The sequence below is a fragment of the Eutrigla gurnardus genome, assembly GCF_963514095.1.
Source record: "Eutrigla gurnardus genome assembly, chromosome: 1".
Classification (NCBI taxonomy): domain Eukaryota; kingdom Metazoa; phylum Chordata; class Actinopteri; order Perciformes; family Triglidae; genus Eutrigla; species Eutrigla gurnardus.
Genome location: NC_139915.1, coordinates 19169128 through 19193922, shown reverse-complemented (window position 1 = coordinate 19193922; position 24795 = coordinate 19169128). Strand labels below are relative to the sequence as shown.

The following is a 24795-nucleotide window of genomic DNA, read 5'->3' as shown; positions in this document are numbered from 1 at the left end:
AAAAACTATGATAATATTGGAATATTGTTATGTATTTTTTGTTGTCCTATATTATTTGTTTTTTTCCTCCTTATGTGGAGGTGTCCTTGCGTATGTGGAGGTGTCCTTGCGTCCCCTGAATGCCGCTATTATAATGAAGGTTATAATAATAATAATAATAATAATAATAACATCAATTGGGTTTCCCCCCCTATGTTTGGGGGTTAACATGAGAAGAACTCTTTATTTCCGATATATTTATGATAGAGAAACTCAAACCTAATGAACAAAAAAAACACCCGAAAATGAAATTAAAATGAAAATTATTAATTAAAACTTATACTTTAAATTATAACTTAACTTAAAGCAAAAGTGATGTCCAAAATACATTAAAGAAATCTGAAATAAACAATGAGTACAATTACTTGACATAGAAAAATAAATAAAAGCAAAACCGGATATCCGGTTGTACCGGAAAGCCAGCTCGTCTTCATTCTAAAGAAATGGCCGTTCTGAGACTTGCGATTCATTAGCATCACATCTTGGCGCATAGCGAGTAACATGTTTCAGGGGCGGAGTTGATCTATCGTGAATCGTCGCTGCATAGTTTCGTGCTGTAAATATCATGAATCTAAATATTGCGTTTTAGTTCATCTCTAATCTATATGAAGTCTTAGTTTTGTTGTAAGCTAACTAGCCTCCTGCCTGCCAGCCCGCTAGTGCGTTAGCTGCCAAGCCGAGGGACTGAGCCATCCAACACTGCCTGTTAAAGTATTTTCATGGGAAATAAATAGGACTTAAAACTTGAAGAGAACTCCGGTCTTGTTTCGGTAGAAGGTAAATAACCGGGTGAGCCCGCGCATGTCACATGCCCGAACAAGGCCCCAGGATGAATGGGTTTTCTCTTGGCGAGCTGTGCTGGCTCTTCTGTTGTCCGCCCTGTCCCAGTCGCATCGCGGCCAAGCTAGCTTTCCTCCCACCGGAGCCCACGTACTCGGTGCATACCGACTCAAACGGGGTAACTAGCTTACATTTAACCGAGCGGGCGGACTGGCAATACTCCCAGCGAGAGCTCGATGCAGTGGAAGTGTTTAGCACCAGAAGCAGCCGGGGTAACCGGGTCGGCTGTATGTTCGTGCGTTGCGCCCCGAACAGCCGCTACACGCTGTTGTTTTCCCACGGGAACGCTGTGGACCTGGGCCAGATGTGCAGCTTTTACATCGGCCTCGGCTCCAGGATCAACTGCAACGTGTTCTCCTACGATTACTCCGGCTACGGAGTCAGCACCGGCAAGCCGTCCGAGAAGAACCTGTATGCGGACATCGAGGCGGCCTGGCAGGTCCTGAAGAACAAGTGAGTGTTTACCATGAGATCAACGCATGTGTCCATGTAGTAAGCGGCGACAATACACGCGCATATTGAGGAAGGTGTGAGCTAAAAGCTTAATCAATTCTGTGGCATATGTGTCACTTCCGCCTCCAAACATACACCCAGGACAGCTGTCACATCCATGTGAACGAGTTTGAAGCTGTAAACAATTCTTAGTCAGTGACAAGAACTTAAAAATGCACTGTGGCGCAGGATTGCAAAGCCCTTGTTCTTTTCTAAAACATGCCGTCGTTACATCATCATTCCGGTTCACCATAAAACCTAGCAAACACATGCTGCATCTCAATTTGGGGGGTCTTCCAAGTCCACTTTTCAAGACAGAATAGTCAATTGAGAAAAACAATGTGGGCTATTGAGTTGTTGCAGTGGGATTGTTTGGAAATGTCTTAATTTAATTCAGAATTGATTCTTCATTTGTGTTATTATTCTTGGAAAAGTAAAGGGGACCATTTTCAGGCTAAAAGTCCCCTGAAAAGCAACATCTTGATAGATGTGTCATTCACTGACATCACTTGTTAAAAGTAATTTTGTGAAAACAGAAGTGTGTGTGTGTGTGTGTGTGTGTGTGTGTGTGTGTGTGTGTGTGTGTGTGTCTCTGTGTCTGTGTCTGTCTGTCTGTCTGTCTGTCTTCTGGAGTAAAATGGAGGGGAAATCAGTACAAGAGGTGAAGGACTCCTCTGCATTATGTCTGCAGTAATGAGATCCATAATGCTGTATGAGTTCTAGGCTTGTTGCAATGAATATGTGATTATTTAACATGATTGGGATCATGAACAACTGTTTTTCCACAATCAAGGAAGTCAGTCAACTGTTGCAATAGTTAGAATGTGGATTAGGTCTTTTTCTGTCAGCTAAGTTGAAGAAAATAAAATATCTCCAAGGCTCTAATGGGGGGGACATAGAAATAAAGAGCTTGGCTTTCTGCTGTTGGGCAGGTTCCTTTTGTTTTAACTTGTATTAGATCATATTTCTTGCTGGTCTGAGCCTCTCCCAGGGTGCAGCATTGTGTTTGACAGCTCTAGTAACGTTATGCTTGTGTTGATGATTAAATCCAGTTTTTCTAATTGGATAAGTCACATAAAAATGTCTCCCCTCGGCTCCTTCTCGACCACGGTCTGGAATCTTAAGCAGGAATGGTTGACATGGGCTTTGTGTTTCTCCATCGCATATTAACTCTTTTAAAAATAAAATCAAACTCAAAACATGCTCAATTGAGTCTCCCCAGTCCCCTACCGGCTTGCACTCACAGTGACCTTGTACATACGTCATCACATCGTAATACAAGTCGACACACGTGGCTTTATGTAGTTTCCATAAATCAGTCTCAGAGTCATCACAATGGAGAACACAGAGAACGTTCCTGTAACTTTACTGCCCATATGAAGATAAAATACTCTACATCAGACCATGTGAGCGAAGCACGAGCGGGCAGATGTTTTTTACTATCAGGACGTGGCGTCGCTTTTGCTCGTACATGAGGAACTGTACCGAAGCGCACCTCTTCCTGGCTTGAGCATGTTACGAGGCACACACTAGTCAAACAAACCGGACTTTGGGGTCCAACGTGCCTGTGCATCGGTATGGATTGCCATGCAGATGCATGCACGAGATGGTCACATTGTTGGTTTGTATAACTTTACTTTTTTTTAAAAATATATTCATTGCTTTTGATTAGAAATGTAATGATGGTGAGACAACAGTGTTATTTTATATATGGGTCATTCCATGTGAAAACAGCCAAAATCGGGGTATCATGTACATGACACCTCTCAGATTTTGCTGAAAAGCGGTGAAAATATGCCTTATGTTACCAAACGAGGGAATCTGAAGTTTCAGGTCAATATCTCAAACGGTTTGCCCGTGCGTCCATTTGAATTTCAAGTGCCACACCCCTTTTTGACACATTGGAATTTCGCATTTAATTTGTTGGCATTTTTGGAGGCCCATAACTTCTGTTCTAATAGTGATAGAAGGCTGAAAATTGATCTGTTAGTTCATTGTAATGTGTACTACACAATTCTACAGGCAGACATTTCAACATTCCTTACTGTTTGGGTGAGAGGTGGGTCACCAAAGTCCAATTTTGTTTTTGACGGCCAAAATTATTTTTCACTTTTTGGGTGCTCCTAGCACCACGATGAATGATCTCATTTATTCTAAACAGGATTATTTGTTATATTTGGGACCTTTGCTCTTGCCAAAATGAATTTAAGGGGTATGGTACCACTGGTGGGGGTTTTATGGGGGTCCAAAAACCCTCCCGAGCAGAGGTGACTCTTTTGGAACCTCATATTTGGACCCCAAAATGACCACGTGGGCACTTGATGATCCTAATGGGATTTATACCAGATAAAGATACATATTTGTTCTTTCTTTTAATGAAATAAAACCTTTGACTATGAAGCTCCTTGATATGAATTTTATTCGTCAAAATTCACCATTTCAAGTCTGGAATGTAGATCAGGGAGAATTTAGTGATGATAAAACATGAAAATAGTGGAAATAACTTAGTATTATGCTCAGCGATGGCAGACAATTAAATATTTAGACTGCTGGCCATTCATTTCCTGAAAATCACAAATTAACCCCTTATCCCTGATGAAAGAGACCCACCTGTGACAAGCGACTTGCAGCATGAGCAAGACTGCAGGCCACTGATGCAAACCACATTCTGACACCAATGGAGATGTTTCAATGGGCAAAAGAAAACATCAAGAACATTACATTCTTTGTTAGTGCAGAAAATATTAAAAAAACACGAGGAAACATACAAATTGGAGAGACGTTACGCCTCGGCCAAACGTTCAGTGGAACACGATCGCATCATTGCTTTATACCAATTTCCAAAAATAAGATACGGATGAAAAGAATATCACAGGATACAATATTCACAGATGTCGATGCAGAACAACAATCGGATTCAGAACACTTAGATACAGAACACCCGGAGGCAGAACACTCGCAGTCAGATCAGCCACAAAATTACATTTTCCAGCCAGGAAAATACATTGCCTGTATCTATGATGATGACTGGTTCATTGGAAACATTGTTTTTATTTATTTATTTGTTTATTTCGGGCATGTCCGTTAAATCATCATCACACATCTTTGTTCACATAGTAAAATACACATGGCCGAAAGGGAAAGCGGGAGAAGCCAAGGCTTATCTCGTCCCGCCCCCATTACCCACAGGAAAAGAATCTACATCATAATCTTTTCTTATCTTTTGCATTTTTCACTTGACATAACAATTTCTTTTACTTGTGACATTTGACATAATATGTTACAGCAGTAGGTGGTACAGAGAGCTGAAGTCCAGTGCATACAGATTACGTGTGTGTCCGCACACGTGTCCGTATTTGTTCATCACAAGTGAACAGCAGTCTCAACATGTAACAAAGTCTGAAGGGGGTCCAATCGACAGAGAACAAAAAAAAAGTCCAGTGTAGCTATTATTTGTTGGGATGGTGTGGGAGTCGCATCAGTGCCGTGAACTTGCGAACTGCGGAGATGTCAGAGCGCATCCCGACCACAGCAGACCGAGTGGTGGCGTTGTCCGCCCTCACATTGGTCAGCTCAGTGGCGATCTTTCTCATTTTCCGATATAGCATGAAGATTCCACATTCCACATCCACATGTTGAACGTTCAGATAAACATGGTGATGTTTTTGTAAAATGAATCCATGGACGCAGTGCTCGCCAGTATAAACGTGACCAAAAGGACCATGACAAAATTATGTTACCGCTTCCACAATTTCTTAGATAATAGTTATCCATAGATGAATTTCACAAAAACGTCACCATGTTCATTGTAGGCGTAACGTCTGAGGCGTTTCCTCATGTTTTTTAATATTTTCTGCACTAGCAAAGAAGAATGTAATGTTCTGAATGATTTCTTTTGCCCATTGAAACATCTCCATTGGTGTCGGAATGTGGTTTGCATCAGTGGCCTGCAGACTTGCTCGTACTGCAAGTCGCTTGTCACAGGCGGGTCTCTTTCATCGGGGATAAGGGGTTAATTTGTGATTTTCAGGAAATGAATGGCCAGCAGTCTAAATATTTAATTGTTTGCCATCACTGTGCATAAGACTTATACTAATAAGTTATTTCCACTATTTTCATGCTTTATCATCACTAAATTCTAATTGATCTACATTCCAGACTTCTGGAAAAAAAAGTCCAAAATGGTGCATTTTGACGAATGAAATTCATATTAAGGAGCTTCATAGTCAAAGGTTTTATTTCATTAAAAGAACGAACAAATATGTATCTTTATCTGGTATAAATCCCATTAGGATCATCAAGTGCCCACGTGGTCATTTGGGGGTCCAAATATGGGGTTCCAAAAGAGTCACCTCTACCCGGGAGGGTCTTTGGACCCCCATAAAACCCCCACCAGTGGTACCATACCCTTCAAATTCATTTTGGCAAGAGCAAAAGTCCCAAATATAACAAATAATCCTGTTTAGAATAAATGTAATCATTCATCGTGGTGCTAGGAGTACTGGTGCGAATGGTACATTGTGTATATCTCATAAATTACCCCACTAATAATGCATGGAATGTTACCAAACTTCTAGAGTAGTACACATAGGGTCTGTACTCACAAAACGAGACATTTGAAAGTTTGTAAGTACACCAGGAGTTTATTTAAAAGAACACTTGCCTGATAGCTCATGGTGGAAATGACCTAGGGTGCATTTTACTCCGAACCATTGCTTCAAATAAAATAAAGTGGACCTGTAGATTTGCATCAAGTTAATGACCCATTTGACAGATAGTCTAAACGAAATGAAATGAAACGACAAGAATCTCTTTCCCTCGTAGCATTAAATTAAACATGCCATTGTTCCTTGACCCTTTTGGAGAGCAACCTGTCCAAGCATACAACTGTTAATCATTAGGCTGTCCTCAGGGCAACTAAGACCCTGAGCAAAAGGAGGTGGTTTATGTTTATTCAATATCTTTTTAATTCCATTTTGTGGAAAGCCATCGAGACTATGCCCTTAAACAGCAATTTCATTTCATAGTGGTCGTCCTATTACTCAGCCTGCAGGGCTCTGCTGAAGTAGAGCAGCTCGACTTTGAAGATAAAGATTAGTTGGCTTGGCATTTTCATAATTGCTTAATGAGTATTCTGCTTGTTGCTCTTGTTTGAAATTAGATCAGAACTTAATTGTGGGTTGGAAATAAATTTGAGTGTTTGGGTTGCCATAGTAATAAGGGAGCATGTGTTAAAAGAAGTGTAGTTAACTGTTGTCTTATTACCATTGGGGGGGATAAACAGATCATGGCTTATTGGATATTCCAATAAGAAGATTTTCTTTCATTAGTGCAGTGGTTCCCAAACTCTTTCTGCTGGGCCCCCCTTTTTAGATTTTTCTAAATGTTTTACAATTAAAGAAATAGTCTCTCATCATGTGGTTGATGAATCAAAATTCAATAAATCAAGAAGAAAATATAAGAAAATATGAGAAATGTGTTGAAGAAACATTCTAGTAGTTCTAATTATAATTAGTGCTGTCAAAGTGGCGAGCAGTCGCCGAGCAGTTTTTTTTAATTATCCCGGTAATTTGTCTGCGTGAGAAACACTAGATGTGGCATGTGCTGCTTTGTCCTCTGACAATGTAAACAGACTGGTCTGTCTCAGTAACGGGCTGAATGTAAAGGAGGACTAAGCTGACTTGTTGTTCTATGGGGTGAAAAGGATTTATCATTCTGACTTCACAGCAGAATATTTCCTTGTTCTTTTTTCCATATTTGCATGTTCTATTGTGGACCTTTTTGAAATGTTCTGTTAGTGCATATAAGAAATATGCCTTTTTCAAGCTGACAGTTAATTTTGATGGCCTTGATGGTTTCTTTGGAAATCTGTAGTTCACATGAGAGAATCTGTGCTTAAAGTTAAAAAAGCTGCTATTTAACAAATAGTATTTTAAATACTTCCTTTGTGTTGATTCTACATAAATTCCATCATTTTACATTTAAATATCCATTATAACATACTTTATTCTTAAGAAGAAAGAAAGCGATTAATTACGATTAATTGCCATTAATTATGGCAAATTGTGCGATTAATTTTTTTTTTAATCGATTGACAGCACTTATTATAATACCTTGTCATTCAGAGACCATGAATATGTCCAATCATTTATGGGGGAATAACAACGCCTACCACCCACTTTTTAAAACTTTGGGCCCCCTGATTTTCACCGAGTCTCAAGTCAGTTGAGCCACTCGCTGCTATTTAAAGGGATAGTTCGGAATTTTGGACATAAGACCTATTTTCCAACTCAGCCGGTGTGTTCGAGACGTCTGGAGACGTTTTCAAGACATTTCATTCAGTTCTTCTAGTTGCAGAGTTCGCTTGTGCTATGGCTAGCGCAAGTCAGAAGCATCTAGTTAGCATGGCATTAAAAACAGTCTTGCCCACTCCACAGTGCACCCGAGGCAAATCAATTAAAACACTAGACTGTCGATGGGAATATCTGTGTTGATAGAATAATATTTGAAATAGTGTTGTCACGATACCAACATTTTGGTACCGGTACCAACATGTATTTCGGTACTTTTCGATACTTTTTCAAATAAAAAGAGAATGCAAATAATGTAATCACTGACTTTATTTTAATAGAAAATCTTAGAACAATAACATATTAATCAGTAAATAAAATACCACAAAGACAAGCTTTTCTAAAGCACACAATTTTAAAATAATGCATGTATGCATTTTACAGCTCTGGAAATAACAATAATATAATCGGCATATACAATATAATAATATAAATAAACCAGCTCTATTTTTTTCTTCCAGAGCTACTTTTGTTAAGAGTGAAGGGGGGTGGCGCTTGCTTTTAGCACTGAATGTGGCTTTTCTTCCTGAGTAAATGACCTGTTGTTCCCTGACCTCAGTGTGCAGGTCTGGGTGCTTGTCCTTTAAGTGTTTGGCTAAGTCGGAGGTGTTTCCGCCGTTAGCCATGCATGTTTTTAAACACCATTTAAACAGTGGTGCATCGGCGTTAACTGCCTCGCCTTGTGCATTTGTTTTTAAGCTAAAGTACGGCCATATCGCACTTCACGCCCCTGGTTTGTCCACAAGTTGCGGCGTGGTGACGGTTGCAGCAGCCACTCTCCTCTCTGTGCTCCTCTCCCCCCTCCCTCTCTCTCCCTCTCCAACGTCTCTCTCTCTCTCTCTCTCTCCAAGCTTTTTTCCTGCTCCGTTTGTTCCTCCAGTCCACGCTGCTCGCTAACTTGCTAGCTGTTTCCCCCGGCTTGCTTGCTTTTTCTTTTTATCTCCCAAAGCTGCGGCTCGCTCCTCGTCCTCTCAGCTGTAGTTACCACGCGATGACGTCACGTGGCGAGTTCGCCGCGCTGTTGCGGGCGCTGCCGGCGGCGCTGCAAGTACAGGTCCCGTCCAAATGCAATAAAGTACCGTTTTAAATGCCTCAGTACCCCGGTACCAAATTAGTACCGGTATACCGTGCAACCCTAATTTGAAACAAAGCTAACCTTGCATCGCATGAATCATCCATTTTTTGAGGGACTAGTTTCTCAGCAGCAGCGGAATTTTACTTTGCTCCGTCGGACTCAAAACTCTAAGACGTGCTGCTCGGAATCCAGCCGGTAAATACACACCTGAACACCGCCGATTTGTCGGCCCTTAAGCCCCCAAGGCTGTCTGAAAAGCCCTCGGAGCTCACTCAAACACCGGGCAGCACACGGCCCCGCGAACCCACAATTACGCACCGCGAACCCGAACCTCTGCTCCGTCTGGAGAACCGTAAACCCTCGGAGGCGTTGCGGGTAGGGATGTCCCGATCCGATATTTGGATCGGATCGGCCGCCGATATTAGCAAAAAAATGCATATCGATTTCGGATCGGCCTGCACGGGAAAATCCCGATCCAGACTCCCGATCCAGTTTTTTTTTTTTTTTTTCAAGACTTCGGTCTGTGTTTTCCAGCGCACCGATGTTCCATTTTTTTAATTTTTTTCCCCCAAAATCCGGTCCGCGTTTTTTCCAGCACACCTAGCGCACACCTCGCGACCTGTCCAGCATCCCCTAAACAACAACAAGACGGACTTGTCTGTGCATGTCCCACTAAGAATTTAAAGTTATCGTTAAAAATGTCAGGTGTGTGGGATTATTTTACCCTAAAAGACGACGTTTGTGTGTGGTTAATTGACTATTTATTTTCTACTCAGGTTTTCCGTGTGTTTTGCTTTTTTTATACAGTTTACAATATTTGCACTGATGGCTTTTTAAGCCTTGGTTTACACTCTTGTTGTTCAAGAGCAGAGCACTGATGCCAGTTCAGTTTGTGTGGTTAATTGACTATTATTTTGTCTATTTTGTGTTTATTTAACCCTGTTAAGAATAAACAGGTCAGCTTCTTATTACCAACCATTGTGGATTATTCAAACTAACCTAATTAAGTTGGCTAGTTGTTCTTAAAGTGATGGTTCGGAGTAAAATGCACCCGAGGTAATTTCCACAATGACATCCAGCCAAATACCCCTTCGGTAGCATTTTTAGTGAAGGTCAGCATTGGTCAAGATAGCCGCTATCAGCCGAATGGCTTAGTACTAGCGCTATGGTACAGAGGGTATATCTCGTAAATTACCCCACTAATAATGCAGTAGTACACATAGGGTCTGTACTCACAAAACGAGGCATTTGAAAGTTTGTAAGTACACCAGGAGTGTATTTAAAAGAACACTTGCCTGATAGCTTCTATCCTCGGCTGCTATGCTACCGAAGCGTAGACGCCACTTCCGTGTTTACCCAGCCGATGCCGTGACGTGAGTTTCACGTGAGAGTATGAAAAAGTTTTGCTGAGTTTTTATAAATACTTGTATTATCAGGTCAACAAGTGTTGACAAGTGTTGACCTGATAATACAAGCATTTATAAACATTTAGCAAAACTTTTTCACACTCTAGTGTGAAACTCGCGTCACGGCATCGGCTGGGTAAACACGGAAGTGGCGTCTACGCTGCGGTAGCATAGCACGGTACTATATTGCATTTGAACAGGACCGGTACTTGCAGCGCCGCCGGCAGCGCCCACAACAGCGCGGCGAACTCGCCACGTGACGTCACCGCGTTGTAACTACAGCTGAGAGGACGAGGAGCAAGCCGCAGCTTGGGGAGATAAAAAGAAAAAGCAAGCAAGCCGGAGGAAACAGCTAGCAAGTTAGCGAGCAGCGTGGACTGGAGCAACAAACGGAGCAGGAGGAAAGCTTAGAGCAGGGATGCCAGGGTTATGGCCCGCGGGCCGGACCCGGCCCGACTGTACGTCGCATCCGGCCCGCGGGTGATAAGGGGAGAATATTTTTTTAAATTATTATTTTATCTATTTTTAAAAAATATATATATATACCGTAAATCCTCTAATACTGGCCTGTATTCTATTACCGGCCAGTCACATTGGCCGGGGCAAGTGTCGACAGGCAGCGTTATTTCCACCCTTCCCATTCATTCAGTCAGGTTTGCGTCGCAAAGATTTTGGCTGAGTTCTATATTAAAGGATTTACGGTATGCCCTGCAATGCATTCGACTCACGGCGAGTGTCGAGAGACGGGGCGCCGCTGCCTCCTGCAAGCTCTCGAAAATCTTTTAAACTGAATGTTGTCCATCTAAAATAAAGACAGATTCAGCAACTGCATAGCTTATTTCTCGCTTAAAATGTTTTCAGAAACACGTTTCGGTGAACTATTGTCGTAAAATAAGAGACCGTTTTCAAATGAGCCGCCATGTTGGTCGGTTTGAAATCCGGGAGCAGACAGGACAGCTGTGAAAGCGATCGTCCAATCAGGTGCAGCCGTGTAGTGTGCACGTGATTGTATGAAGGAGAGCGCCTGTCAATCATCCTCCTTTGTAATGTATGTAATTTAGGCCTCTTTGTGAGGCTATTTTGGTGCCAATGCAATTTCTTTTTGATGTGTAGGCCTTCATGAATAATTTCAAATAGCCTACCTATCCATGTGTTGAGTCAATGTTTGGCCTTTTCAGTCCGAAAGTGTAATCCGGCCCCCTGAGGTCTCACTTGAAAAAATCTGGTACCGGTACCAAAATGTTGGTATCGTGACAACACTAGAAACGACGCCAAGGAAAACCGGGAAAAAAAGATTGTTTTGGTACGTGTGGATGGCCCCTCACACTCTGACACCAGTTTGGCTCTGCCTACTTGTAGCAGAATCTGACCAAATCATTGTAGCTACTCTTAGCATACCAGAGAGCATCTTTCATCTTGTCATGCTAGGCTATCTCTTTCTTCCCTCGTCTTCCTTTAATTCTTTTCTATGTTTTGTTAATGGTTGTATTTTTAGGCACAGTTGTTGAAAATCAATATACAATGGGCTTTACATCTCGGAATATAAATGCTATTTCCATCCTTCATAATGTTGCCTCTGGCAAACCACCTGAGTGCCTCAGGCAATGCGTGGTTTGCTATCCACAGTGAATACAGCTTAATTAAATTCCCCGAGCACCTCTGGCTGATGTTATGAACTGACACAGGACGCTGTTTGATTAGCCAGCATATCTGGGACTTCCCCAGCAGGGCTCCAGACTAACTTTTTGCATTGGTTGCACTGGTGCGCCTAACTTTTTTTCTTAGGTGCACCAGCACAAAATTAAGGTGCACCCACATTTTTCATCCCGTCGCCTTTAACGCCAAAAGGTCACCTTTTTATCGCTCTCCTTTTACATAATGACACCCCCTTATGGCCTAGGTTAACTGCAGCACCATCAGCACCCAGAGGAACCGTTTTCTCCAGCCAATCTGCACACTGATGCCCAAGCGCAGTAAATGCTTGCTTTGTGGCACAATAAAAAGATCATACAGGTCACTAGCCTATAGATTGCAAATGGAAAACTGTTTATGTGATCTTAGCCTAGCCTAATTATATTTTTACTTAGGCTATTCATTTTTAATAATAATATTAGGAATAGGCTACTATACAATTTCCTATTCATGATCTCTCATGCTGTAATGTGGACCTTCAAACACTGTGCGTGTCCATGCTCCACCCGACATGTCCAATTAACATGTTGACCGGCCTCCCTTTATGCAGAATGCGGCAGTAGACAATAACGCACTCCTTCGTAGAGACGTCTGTGTCGCCGTCAGTCATGAATGACGTGTACGTGGCGTTTCCAACCTCCGCAGCTGTCTTGTTCTTTAGTGTGTCGGCATTTTTTTCATCAGAATAATTTCGGACTTAAATTTAGTGAACGGCAACTCCTCCTTTGCAATATTGTATGCGACGTTGCATTTTATAATCATTTCAGATTCCTCAGCGGACGTGATTGATACAGCCTGACGCTGAAATGCAGCTGGATGAGGGGCCACTTTATTAACACACTTATCACGGCATGTAGTATGCTTTTTGGACATATTGCGCTTTTTCAATGTCTCGATGCGAAATGTTGTTGACTCCTCCACAAACGCACCAAATGCTGACCGCACTCCCGACAATAAATGCAGTGCATTGAGTCCCTTTCTTCATCGTACATCAGCCAGGGAAATTGCTTCAACCAGTCCTGTCTGAAGGCATATTTTTGGGCTTTTTAATTAGTCTCGGGGCGAGGCTTTCTGACTCTCTTCACTTTCAAAGAAAATCGAAGCGCTCATTGTCGAAGCGCTCAGAGTACCTGCTCTGAGCGCTCGCATTTTCGAACTGACACAATTTACAGCAGTGTGAAAAGGACCACAGCCAATCAGAGGCAAGGACCCGCCCGAGCTCTGTCTCTTATTGGTTTAGACCACGATACCGTCAGGAGAACATAAAGAGATGCTGCGCTTATGATTTTTTTTTTCACCCGAGCAGCGTTAGGTGCACCAGTGCGACCTACAATTTTTTTCAGTCGCACTCATAAAAATTTTGGTCGCATATGCGACCAAAATGGTCGCACTCTGGAGCCCTGCCCAGCATGTACAAAGCAGTAATGGTGGTGATTTCGACCATGATGGATTGGAGTTGTTCCGATTCCGATACCAGTATCGGAAATGCCTCTGATACTGCCGAAAATGCTGGCATCGGTATCGGCGAGTACTGGAGTCCAGACACCGATCCGATAAACCAGCGCCGCCTTAAGAACTCTCTCTTCCATCGCAACACCACGTTGCAACAGGAGGTGGACTCGTCCACCGCAGCACACCGCTGCAACAGGAGACCAACTTATAACGTCTGCAGCGTTTCCTTTGTCCTAGGCCACAGTCTTCTCCCCGAGCTTGCAGGACGAGCGACAGACTGTTTTTCCCCGTTTCCCGCGACTCGCCCTTTTTCTTTTACTCGTTTTTGGATCCTGAGAGATCGCCACAACCGCGCGATTCTTTTTGTTTGCCTGCAGAAGAGGAACACAACCGGTTCCTGCATTCCAGCTACCAGCTCCTGTCTGAAGTCAGCTGACCAAATCGCCAAGCCGCGATTATATTGTTGCCCGCGGAAGGAAGAAACACAAACTGTTTTCTTTATTCGAGCTTGATCAACAAAAAGAGAAACGCCCCACTCTCGTCTGGACTCAGCCTACTCACGTCCCCCGCTGCCGCCGGGACTCACGAACTACCGTTGCCGCCGCGTTAAGGAACGCCGCTATCGCCGGGACGGACTCACAGCCTACGCAACGACACCAGTAAGAGGCTATCAGTCTGGGCAGAGACATAAGTTTGATAGTGTAGGATATGCTTGTAATTCTTGTTAATGTGTTTTAAGTTTTGATCACGGACCGCGAGTCCGTTGCTTTCTGTGTTGTTGTATTTGAACGCTGATTATGAAACCCACGCCGCTGGGTTTTGGTAAACAATGCGTGTCCAACCTCGGACACATTCACAAGCTCAGTAAGTGATCTACCATCAGTTAAAGGACCGGGGTCCCGCCGAACGAACGCCAGTTCATTCATGGGCTCCCGTGTGATGGTAATAGCTTACTGATCCTTTGTATTACACGCGCATTCTCTCTCTCTTTGTTCTGTCTAACACACATGTGCACACACATAAACCGCCCCCACACGTATCCTACGCCAGCTGTTTCTGTCTCCGGACGCTAAGGACATAGCTCCATCTGGTGGCGGTACCCGGCCATCTCTCTCCCTCTCTCGCGATTCTATCCGACGTCAGTGGCTCTGCCCCTGAACGCTGTGGGGAAAAGCTCCATCTGGTGGTCGCGCCCGGCCATCTCTCTCTCTCTCTCTCTCTCTCTCTCTCTCTCTCTCTCTCTCTCTCTCTCTACGTGCACGCACGCACACACACACACACTCCACGTGTGTCTCTTCCTTTGTTTAGCTCAGCTTCGTGTGTGTTAGGTAGTTAGATGGTAAGGCTTTGTTCATTAGTGTTATTGATTGTGATCATTATTACTGATTTTAATAAATCTTATTATATTATAACTAGCGGTCTCTTGTGCTTGAGTATAAGACCTTTATATTGAGACTGAATACAGTTTTTGGTTATCTTCCCCTGATCCCAGGGTGGTGCCCCATATATTCATGATTATATCATAATAATCTCTTAAATATAATTATTAATATCGATAATCATATTGACATTAATAATTAGCTGTTGATAACCAAATCTGCTCCTGCTACATCCCCAACATCTCTCTTTCTCTAAATCCTCATTACAGATGGATGGATCAAAGAAGCGGGTGAAAAGTACAGTATGGCAGTATCTCACACAGCCAATCCCAGGAAAGGCAGTGCAATACCTCGTTATTATGTTAATTATGTGTTCATGTTATTTTACAAAAAAGTTAAGGCCATTTTTTCACTGTAACCAAACAGTATACTGTATTCATTCTAATCTCAGGTGTGTTTCTCTAAATTTTGACACCAAAATTTTAATTTTTACTGCAAATAAATATCGGTTCTACATATCGGCTATCGGTTTCGCTTGGTTATTAATTAATAATTGGTATCGGTATCGGCCCTTAAAAATCCATATCGGTCGATCCCTACTTCACAGTGGATGTTCCCACCAGTAAGACGGCGACATGCAACACAGGGCTCTCAAGTCTCACGCATTGAAACACACGCATTTCAACCTGTTCACACGATCACACGCCACATCTAGTATTTCTCACGCAGACAAATTACCGGGATAATTAAAAAAAAAAAAACGTTTAAAAAAACCTCTTATTTTATGAAAATAGTTCACCGAAATAGGGCTGGGCGATATGGAAATTTTTTTTATCACGATATGTTTTTCCATATTCATCGATCTCGATTCTTATCACGATATGTAGTTTTTGCCGATGCTGCCAGTGTGAGGGACATCCTGAAGCTTGAAGAAACAAGAGATTCACTGAAACTTTATAATGAAGTTTAATAACATAAAAAATTAAATATTAAATAATAATAATCTCAAATATTTGTAGAGGCAGCACAAACCAAACTAAGTAAACGTGGGTCACACCCTCTGACACATTCAAGTGCTAAACAATGACAAAATAAATGTAAAAACTAAACCACTATAATACTATTATACTGGTTTACCTCCCAGAGATTTTTTGGAGGTATTGAAAAATGCAAAAATGGTTGTGCACATAATTTGTAATTGCAAACATGTGTCATCTCCCTTTACACAATAATACAAGCTTCTACAGTAGAAGCCAGTATTATTATCTATTATTATCTTTAGCGAGGCAATAAGTAATAGCGCTCGTTATTAGGGCTGCAGCTATCGATTCTTTTTGTAATCGATTAATTTAGCACTTTATCGATCGATTAATCGAGGAATCGGATAAAAAAAAATTGCGTTTTTAAACAACCAAAACAAATAATGCATAACGAAAATGATGTGGCTGTAAAATGATCAAGCATTTCTAAGAAAAATAAACAGAGGTATTCATTCCAACTCCAAAATTTGGCTCCAAAACTAAGCCGATTTATTAAGTGCCAGTGAGAATTTAACAACAATACAGTTAAATCAACTTGGATAAAACATGGATAACATTTAATTTACGTTTTGTTTTGCCAGCAATGGCCCTTTCCTCTCCCTGCCCTAAATATGTGTGTATATAGTGTACTTCTTCTGTGCCATTTATGTATTTAGCTTTCTCTATCACTACAGTAACTGTTTGACCGTTCTTTTCTCTGCTTTGAACTCCTCCGTCCGTTTGGGCAAACACAACAACTCACAGCCAAGCGTAAATCAGGCTTTCCGATTGGCTGTAAAAGCTGCTACGGGAGCCAATACGAGCGTCCGATGCATAAACGTAACTCTATACGTCCCTCGCAAGATGGCGGATGAGAAGTGATCGATATACATAAACAAAACGGATAAATGCGCCACGGAGACGAGGAGACATCTAGTCACACTAGGGCTGCAACGATTCATCGAGTTACTCGATTAACTCGATTATGAAAATTCCTCGAAGCCTCGTTAAATTCCTATGACGCGCCTATGTGCAGGGATCTGATTGTTCCACACGGACCGTTGTTCAGGAAGCACACCAGCGCGTCATACACGGTCATTCATTCTGAATTTAGTTGGCGCGATGGCGGAAAGTCAGACTCCGTAAAGAATGTCCGTAAACGACAGAGAGTATCAAAAGTTTGGGATCATTATATATTGAAGGAGGAAGAGAATGACGTTTTTAGAGCGTCATAACTCCGTAAAGGTTTGCGCTAGAAACATGCGTTTTTTTCCCTCTTAAACTAGAGAAACGGGGCTAAACAACGGTATCCTGCTTGCCCATGTGAGCGATTTATTTCTGACAACAAAACGAATGCGTAAAGTAGTAAAATGTGTGACTAGATGTCTCCTCGTCTCCGTGGCGCATTTCTCCGTTTTGTTTATGTATATCGATCACTTCTCATCCGCCATCTTGCGAGTGACGTATAGAGTTACGTTTATGCATCGGACGCTCGTATTGGCTCCCGTAGCGGCTTTTACAGCCAATCTGAATACCTGATTTACGCTTGGCCGTGAGTTGTTGTGTTTGCCCAAACGGACGGAGGAGTTCAAAGCAGAGAAAAGAATGGTCAAACAGTTACTGTAGTGATAGAGAAAGTTAAATACATAAATGGCACAGAAGAAGTACACTATATACACACATATTTAGGGCAGGGAGAGGAAAGGGCCATTGCTGGCAAAACAAAACGTAAATTAAATGTTATCCATGTTTTATCCAAGTTGATTTAACTGCATTGTTGTTAAATTCTCACTGGCACTTAATAAATGGGCTTAGTTTTGGAGCCAAATTTTGTAGTTGGAATGAATACCTCTGTTTATTTTTTTTAGAAATGCTTGATCATTTTACAGCCACATCATTTTCGTTATGCATTATTTGTTTTGGTTGTTTAAAAACACATTTTTTTTTTATCCGATTCCTCGATTAATCGATCGATAAAGTGCTAAATTAATCGATTACATAAAGAATCGATAGCTGCAGCCCTAAGTCACACATTTTACAACTTTACGCATTAGTTTTGTTGTCAGAAATAAATCGCTCACATGGGCAAGCAGGATACCGTTGTTTAGCCCCGATACTCTCTGTCGTTTACGGACATTCTGAGGCTGACTTTCCGCCATCGCGCCAACTAAATTCAGAATGAATGACCGTGTATGACGCGCTGGTGTGCTTCCTGAACAACGGTCCGTGTGGAACAATCGGATCCCTGCACATAGGCGCGTCATAGGAATTTAACGAGGCTTCGAGGCAGATGTTTTGCCTCGAGGAATTTTCATAATCGAGTTAATCGAGTAACTCGATGAATCGTTGCAGCCCTACTCGTTATATTTTTGCTCCGCTTTGATTGTTTTTCATACGGGGCAATAGCTGTAAAGCACGACTGGATGGATTGTTGTTTAGCAGAGCCGCTCCGGCTAGCGATGCTAACGGGAGACGTAGTGGTCTTGCTTGGCTGTGTGTGGTGTCGTGCCAGCTTGAGCCCGCAGAGTCACACTCTCAGTGTAATTACAGGGGTGGTGCCGTCTCAGGTGATGGAAAAGATTTGTTTTGTTCCCCGTCCTGGCTGGTACCAACCGGCGGCATATTTTGCGGACCGGCTTCGCCTGCTACTGGTCGCTTTTGCCGTATCCAAACCACGTCCACACAATTGACATCGTGTTACCTTTTTCGTCAACAATGTCTTCGGTCTCGGGTGATGTAGTGATGTCGCTTCACGTTCGGAATTATTTTCGCTGTCCTCGACTTCAGTTTCGCTCATTTTTTCTCCTTTTTCCCTCTGGTTGCAACTGTAGCCACACTGCACGCTGGGAAGTGGGTGTGTTACCCGCATACGGCAGCCGGCAGACTCTGATACTGTTGTTGTTGCGCTTACTTTTCATGTGATATCGAATAATATGTCCCAAGCATATTATCGAAATCGATCAAAATTTTATCACGATCCCGAATCGAGATCGAATTATTGCCCAGCCCTACACCGAAATGTGTTTCTGAAAACATTTTATGCGAGAAATAAGCTCTGCAGTTGCTGAATCTGTCTTTATTTTAGATCGACAACAGTCAGTTTAAACGATTTTCGAGAGCTTGCGGGAGGCGGCGCCCCGTCTCTGAAACTCGCTGCGACGCGAAGGCATTGCACGGCTTCTTACATAGACAATGAATGGGAAGCGTGGAAATAACGCTGCCTGTGGACACGTACCTTCAGCCAAAATCTCACGCTGAACTAAGTTAAAAACTTGAGAGCCTTGTGCAATATATGCAAAGACTCAATTTCGAGGGGTGGCACGAGTGTTGCAAAGTTGCACTACTGTTTTATACTGTTCTATTTAAAAATAAATTAAAAAATAAATGGCTTCCATTTGCTGTATTCATTCATGTTTTACAAAGGGTTTAACCTGAGCCAGGCCTTACCACAATGATAACCATATCACAGTCATGCAGGCGTAGCATGATCTTTTTCTTTTTTTCTTTTTTTAAACACACTGGTATCGGTATCAGTATTCGGTGTTGGCCGGTACCCACAGCACGAGTATCGGAATCGTTATCGGGAGGGAAAAATGGTATCGGAACATCTCTATGATGGATCAAACATTATCGGTGTCTACATGGAGGTAAGCCCCCCTCCTGCCCGAGGCACATCCATCCCGGGCTACGCAAATAAACACCTGAATATTGCACACCTCTCTCCGCTCCGTTTTATTCTATTTTTTTTTTAAACTACAGTGGCCCTAATACACCGTCGCACCTCTGCCACTACACTGAGGGATTACGGACAGCTTGTATACAGCGCACAAGCGGCATGCACTGTAAAAAAAAAAAAGAATTCGTAAAAAATGGTTATTTCCTGGCAGCTGGGGTGCCAAAAAAATACCGTGAAATAACAGAATATTACTTTCTCATAAAAATACAGTTATTTTCCATAATTAAAATACAGTTTGTAGATTTTACCATATTTTCAGGTTGTGTTAACGTTTAATTAGAAACATTTTCACATTTTAAAACAATTAAATTACGTAGAAATATGGTAAGTAAATGTTGTATAATGAAGAATAATGCTTAAATTTACAAAAATGTGCTGTTATTAGATGGTTTTAATGACATTATTTTATGGAAAGAGGTTGTATAATAATTTATATTTGATGTAATATAACAGAATTTGACAGACAAAATAATACAATTCATCTTTCAAAACATTAAAAAAAAACATTGAAAAACTAGATATTGGGTTTAAATTTGCAACAATTTACTGTTAATTTTAGATCAATCAAATGTATATTTAGTTATTTTATGGTGTTTTTAACATTTAATTACAAACATTTTACGTTTTAAAACACTGAAATTACCCACAAAGATGGTAAATTAACATTGTAATATGAATAATAATGCTGAAATTTACAGAAATGTGCTGTTATTAGTTGGTTTTAATGACATTATTTTATGGAAAGAGGTTGTATAATTTATATTTGATGTAATATAATGGTATATGACACAAAATAATGTGATTCATCTTTCAAAACCTGTCAAACTGTTGAAAAACTAGATATTGGGTTTAAATTGCAACAATTTACTGATAATTTTAGATCACAAAATAAATAAATTATTTGAAAAAATGATCTGGTACTCTTACTTGTGTATTTCTACTTGATACTGAATCGATATCGAAGCATTTCAATCAATATCGAATCGATATTGAATCGAATCCATATTGAATCGAATCGTGACCCAACGAATCGAAATCGAATGGAATCGTGAGATTCTAAACGATACCCAGCCCTTATATATATATATATATTAGGGCTGTCAAAAGATTGATTTTTTTAATCGCGATTAATCGCATTTTGTCCATAGTTAACTTGCGATTAATCGCAAATTAATCGCATTTTTTGGCACATTTTTTTTTCTTCTAAATGTACCTTAATGTATTTTTTTTTTCATATTCTTAATACTTTTCACAACATAAGGGCAAATATACTTGATTTATGAAAATGTTTATTTAACACTTCAAATATCCCCTTACCAAAACATGGGATCAAAACAGGGTTATAAGAATATATCACAAACAATTAAAGTGAACATGTCACAGGAGATAGTGTAACAGGAGATAAGTACAGTTAGGATATAAGTGCATTGGCTTGCAAGTGATATCTCAGACTGGACGTACTTCTATGGTAGCTCATTTCATACCCACAGTACGCGCAGATGACTTTGGTCTTATCGACTGAACCATCCGGCGGTCTTTTGAAGGTGAATTTGCCGTTCACAAATCGTACCTTGAAGGTGCGTGTCCACAGGGGCGATTTTAAACGCGTGTGGACGCGCCGCTTCCCAGTATTGCACGCTTGGTGGGCTGCCACTAGAGGATGATTGACAGGCGCTCTCCTTCAAACAACAGATTTTTGCGAGGTACAGCTTCCCATTCATTGTCTATGTGAAAAGCTGTGCAATGCATTCTGGTAGCGTTGCGGCGAATGTCGAGAGACGGCGCGCGAGTTGGCCGCTCCTCATTTGCCTAAAGTTGAAGTCGAATCTACTTTATGCTAATCAGAGGCGCCGGGCTCGACTCACCGCCTCGGGAACGCTCGCGAACGCTCGCAAAAATGTGTTGTTTGAAGGAGAGCGCCTGTCAATCATCCTCTAGTGGCAGCCCACCAAGCGTGCAATACTGGGAAGCGGCGCGTCCACACGCGTTTAAAATCGCCCCTGTGGACACGTACCTTCTGGATCAAGACTACAGGTGCCACCGACGGCCATAAATCATACAATGCGCGTTTTTTTTTTTTTAAATACCGAGCGTTAATCGCGCGTTAAAAAAATTAACGGCGTTAAGAGGATGTTGCGTTAACGCGTTATTAACGCGTTAACTTTGACAGCCCTAATATATATATATATATATATATATATATATATATATATATATATATATATGTGTATATATATATATGTGTATATATATATATATATATATATATATATATATTATTTTGATGTATTAAATTGACTAGTGCTGTCTTACCTCTGTAAGAACTCCAAAGTTGATGCTTGGGCTGCTGGGTGAGATATGTTCATACAGTAGTACGAACCAAACATCAGCATAAGAGCATCACTGAAGATTCTGATGTGGCCATTTCACAATGGTCTGGTCAACAGACAGCATGAAATTCTCCGCTGCCAAAGTTGAATTTCCTGTTGTGTACAAGGACAAGAGAAAAGGGGAACATTTTTGTGACAAACTGAGACAAAAGACCGTAATTCCAACAACTAAATTAAATTATCACGTTACAACTTAGTCCAGTACAACAATTACAATCAAAGTAATAGTAATAGTTTTCTGTTTTTTGGTTTTAATATATTGTGGTGGAGAAAGAAAAATATTCATACCACACACAACAATACATGGTGTCCTTGGAAGTCCAGCACAGTCCACTTCAGAGGGCAGGGTTGTTTGATCCTCTTTGTAGAACATCTGTTCTTCTTCTTCACTGAAGTATTTGAGGAGCAGTGGAAGAAACACTGCAACATTCACATCTGCAACATTTTTGCTTGATGTTTCCATTTCCCTGAAGATGTTCTCCATCTTCCCTGTCTTGTCACTAGATTTAAGAAATGAAATAGCTCTGGCACATTTATTAGCTATGTTTTCATCTTCCATGTCCACACCTGTAAGCTCTTTAAAATGAATCTTCATGCCAGTTGTCTCAAACAGATATGGCCATTCCTCTGCCAAGTCAGAAGTCTCAGTCCCACTGATAATATATTTTCTCTGAGTGAAGAAAGTGGCTCTCATCATATTCTCAATGGCTTTGCTGTCACAGCATCTTTCTCTCCACATTTTCTTTAACTCTTCTTGTGCATGTTTCTGCGATTCAGGGGTTTCATCAGGTGGCAGCTGTGTTGGTTGCCAGTTTATACACCCGTAAGTGTCTAGTCTCTTTTTTTGAGTTGGGGTATCCTCTCCTTCACTGCTGCTAATAATTTGTCTCTTTAAGGAAAGTGAAGTGTTTCCTCTCTTCAGGTTATCCACTCTGCTGACCATCTGTTTGATGAGTGAGTCATACCCACTGCCTACAACTTCACCTTCAATGACATCAGTAAATGCCACAGGGTAGGCCTGTGTCATCTTCCTTGCTATCTCACTGATATGTTTCTTCCCAGGTGTTGGGCACACGGTTAAGATTTCACTGACAATGAGCCGTCTCAAGTCTCTCACTTTTTGTTGGTCGCTTTCCTTTTTCCAGCTTTCTGATGATCTCAGATGGAATTTTCTGCCAAGGAATTGCAAATGTAAAATGCCAGCTGTTTTCAGACAGTCGACGAGGTGTGAGATCCATACTTGAACTACTTGTTGACCGCGGTGAACTTGCAGTTTCTGAGTTGTAACCACCTGAAGAGAACACAGAGAACATTAGCTGTTATTAAATATTAGGTGGGTTTTCATGGAGCCTTTTTCCTCTTTCGGGACGTTGGTTCCGGACGTAACTATATAGAAATGACCTGGGTCATTTCTCCTCTTTTTTTTGGCCGTGTGGTGGTGGTGTAAGGAACAGTGTAACTCGGCCCGTCGCTATCGCGTCTCCGCCTCATCAGCCTGGGGGGCAATAGACTACAGACTCTGATTAGTACATTGAACACATTTATTAAAAAACAACCAAATAACAATTTTAACATATTTCTCAACATCACTCGACCTGCATCAGCACAGCGGACGAGTGCAGCGGATTTTGGACGGAGACACACAGCGGCATTTTTATTGCACACCACAAGTCTGAAGAGTGCAACAGCTTATCAAATTACAGTGTCAACTTTCTGAGTTTTCAAAGTAGAAAGCGACATCGTGGTGGTTCAACGAGGCGGAACAGCATCAGAACAACATCAAGCGTGTAAAGTACACGAAGAACAACGTAGCGGCCAGTGGGAGCGCGCGGCAAGGATTGTTGTGGCCGCGCGTCTTGTGGAGCAAGTCTACTGTGCTGCGCGGAGGCGCTCCAACTGTAAATGATTATTGATTTATGAATGAATTGATAGGTGGCTTATTTTTGTCATATTGATGTTTTTGGCCGCCAGGCCTGTACAATGGTAGGGGAAACACTGTGGCGAATATCGCTAGTATAGGACGTTAGTTTAGGCGGCAGCCCTTTGTTGTTAAGGCAGCCGCCTTAACAGGAAAGCGCTGCGGGAAACCCTGGTAGAATAGGCTACAGAGGACTTAAGAGCACGGCGCTCATCATCTTCTCCATGCGCTAATGTCGTCCTACTGAAAATAAAAACTGTGAATGGCTTTTTATTTTAGCCTTTATTGTTACGTGATGTTGTACATTATATTATTGGTTGGTGTTCTCTGTCCGCTTTTGACGAGAATAACATTGAATAAATATTTTTGTACTCTAAATTGCCCGTAGGTGTGAATGTGAGCGTGAATGGTTATTTGTCTCTACATGTTGGCCCTGTGATGGACTGGCGACCTGTCCAGGGTGAACCCTGCCTTCACCCAATGACTGGGATCGGCTCCAGCCCCCCCCCAGGATAAGCGGTAGAAAATGGATGGATGGAAACGTTTTTGTCTGATAACTACTGGAATGGCTTTGATTTAATGGGATTAGGAGGCGGTTGAATGGAAACAGAACCCTCTAGTGGTTATATGGCGCAACTGCGATAGAAAGAGATCATACATTTAAACGTGTAACCGGCTACACGGCGGTTAGAAGCCCCGTGTACATGTGTAGAAAAAATTGTAAACGTTGAGACCCCTAACAAGTACATTATATAATTTTTCAGTCCACCAACCCAAAAGAGTGATTCTGTGCAACAGATGTACCAGAAAAGGCCATCTCGTCAGACTGTGTTACTGGTCTTGTACTGGTACTGGCTCTGCTGAACTGTTGGTTGCTCTGGTTGCTTGGAGGACTGTCGAAGACATCTTGTTGGCCTTAAAAAAGGACAGATAGTAGTAATATTTAACCATACAGACATCACATAGCTCAATCTGGGTATATTAATACCTAACATAATTATATACTC

General features: G+C 41.6%; 1 protein-coding gene across 1 annotated transcript in view; it reads left to right on the top strand.

The window, feature by feature from the left end:
- The first annotated feature begins 466 nt into the window (after positions 1-466).
- Positions 467-24795, top strand: part of abhd17c (abhydrolase domain containing 17C, depalmitoylase) — a 72665-nt gene continuing 48336 nt past the window's right edge. Inside the window, exon 1 of the mRNA XM_084007353.1 lies at positions 467-1332. Within this exon, the coding sequence (XP_083863479.1) occupies positions 848-1332 (485 nt within the window). The 5' untranslated portion in view covers positions 467-847. The remainder of the gene's footprint in view (positions 1333-24795) is intronic.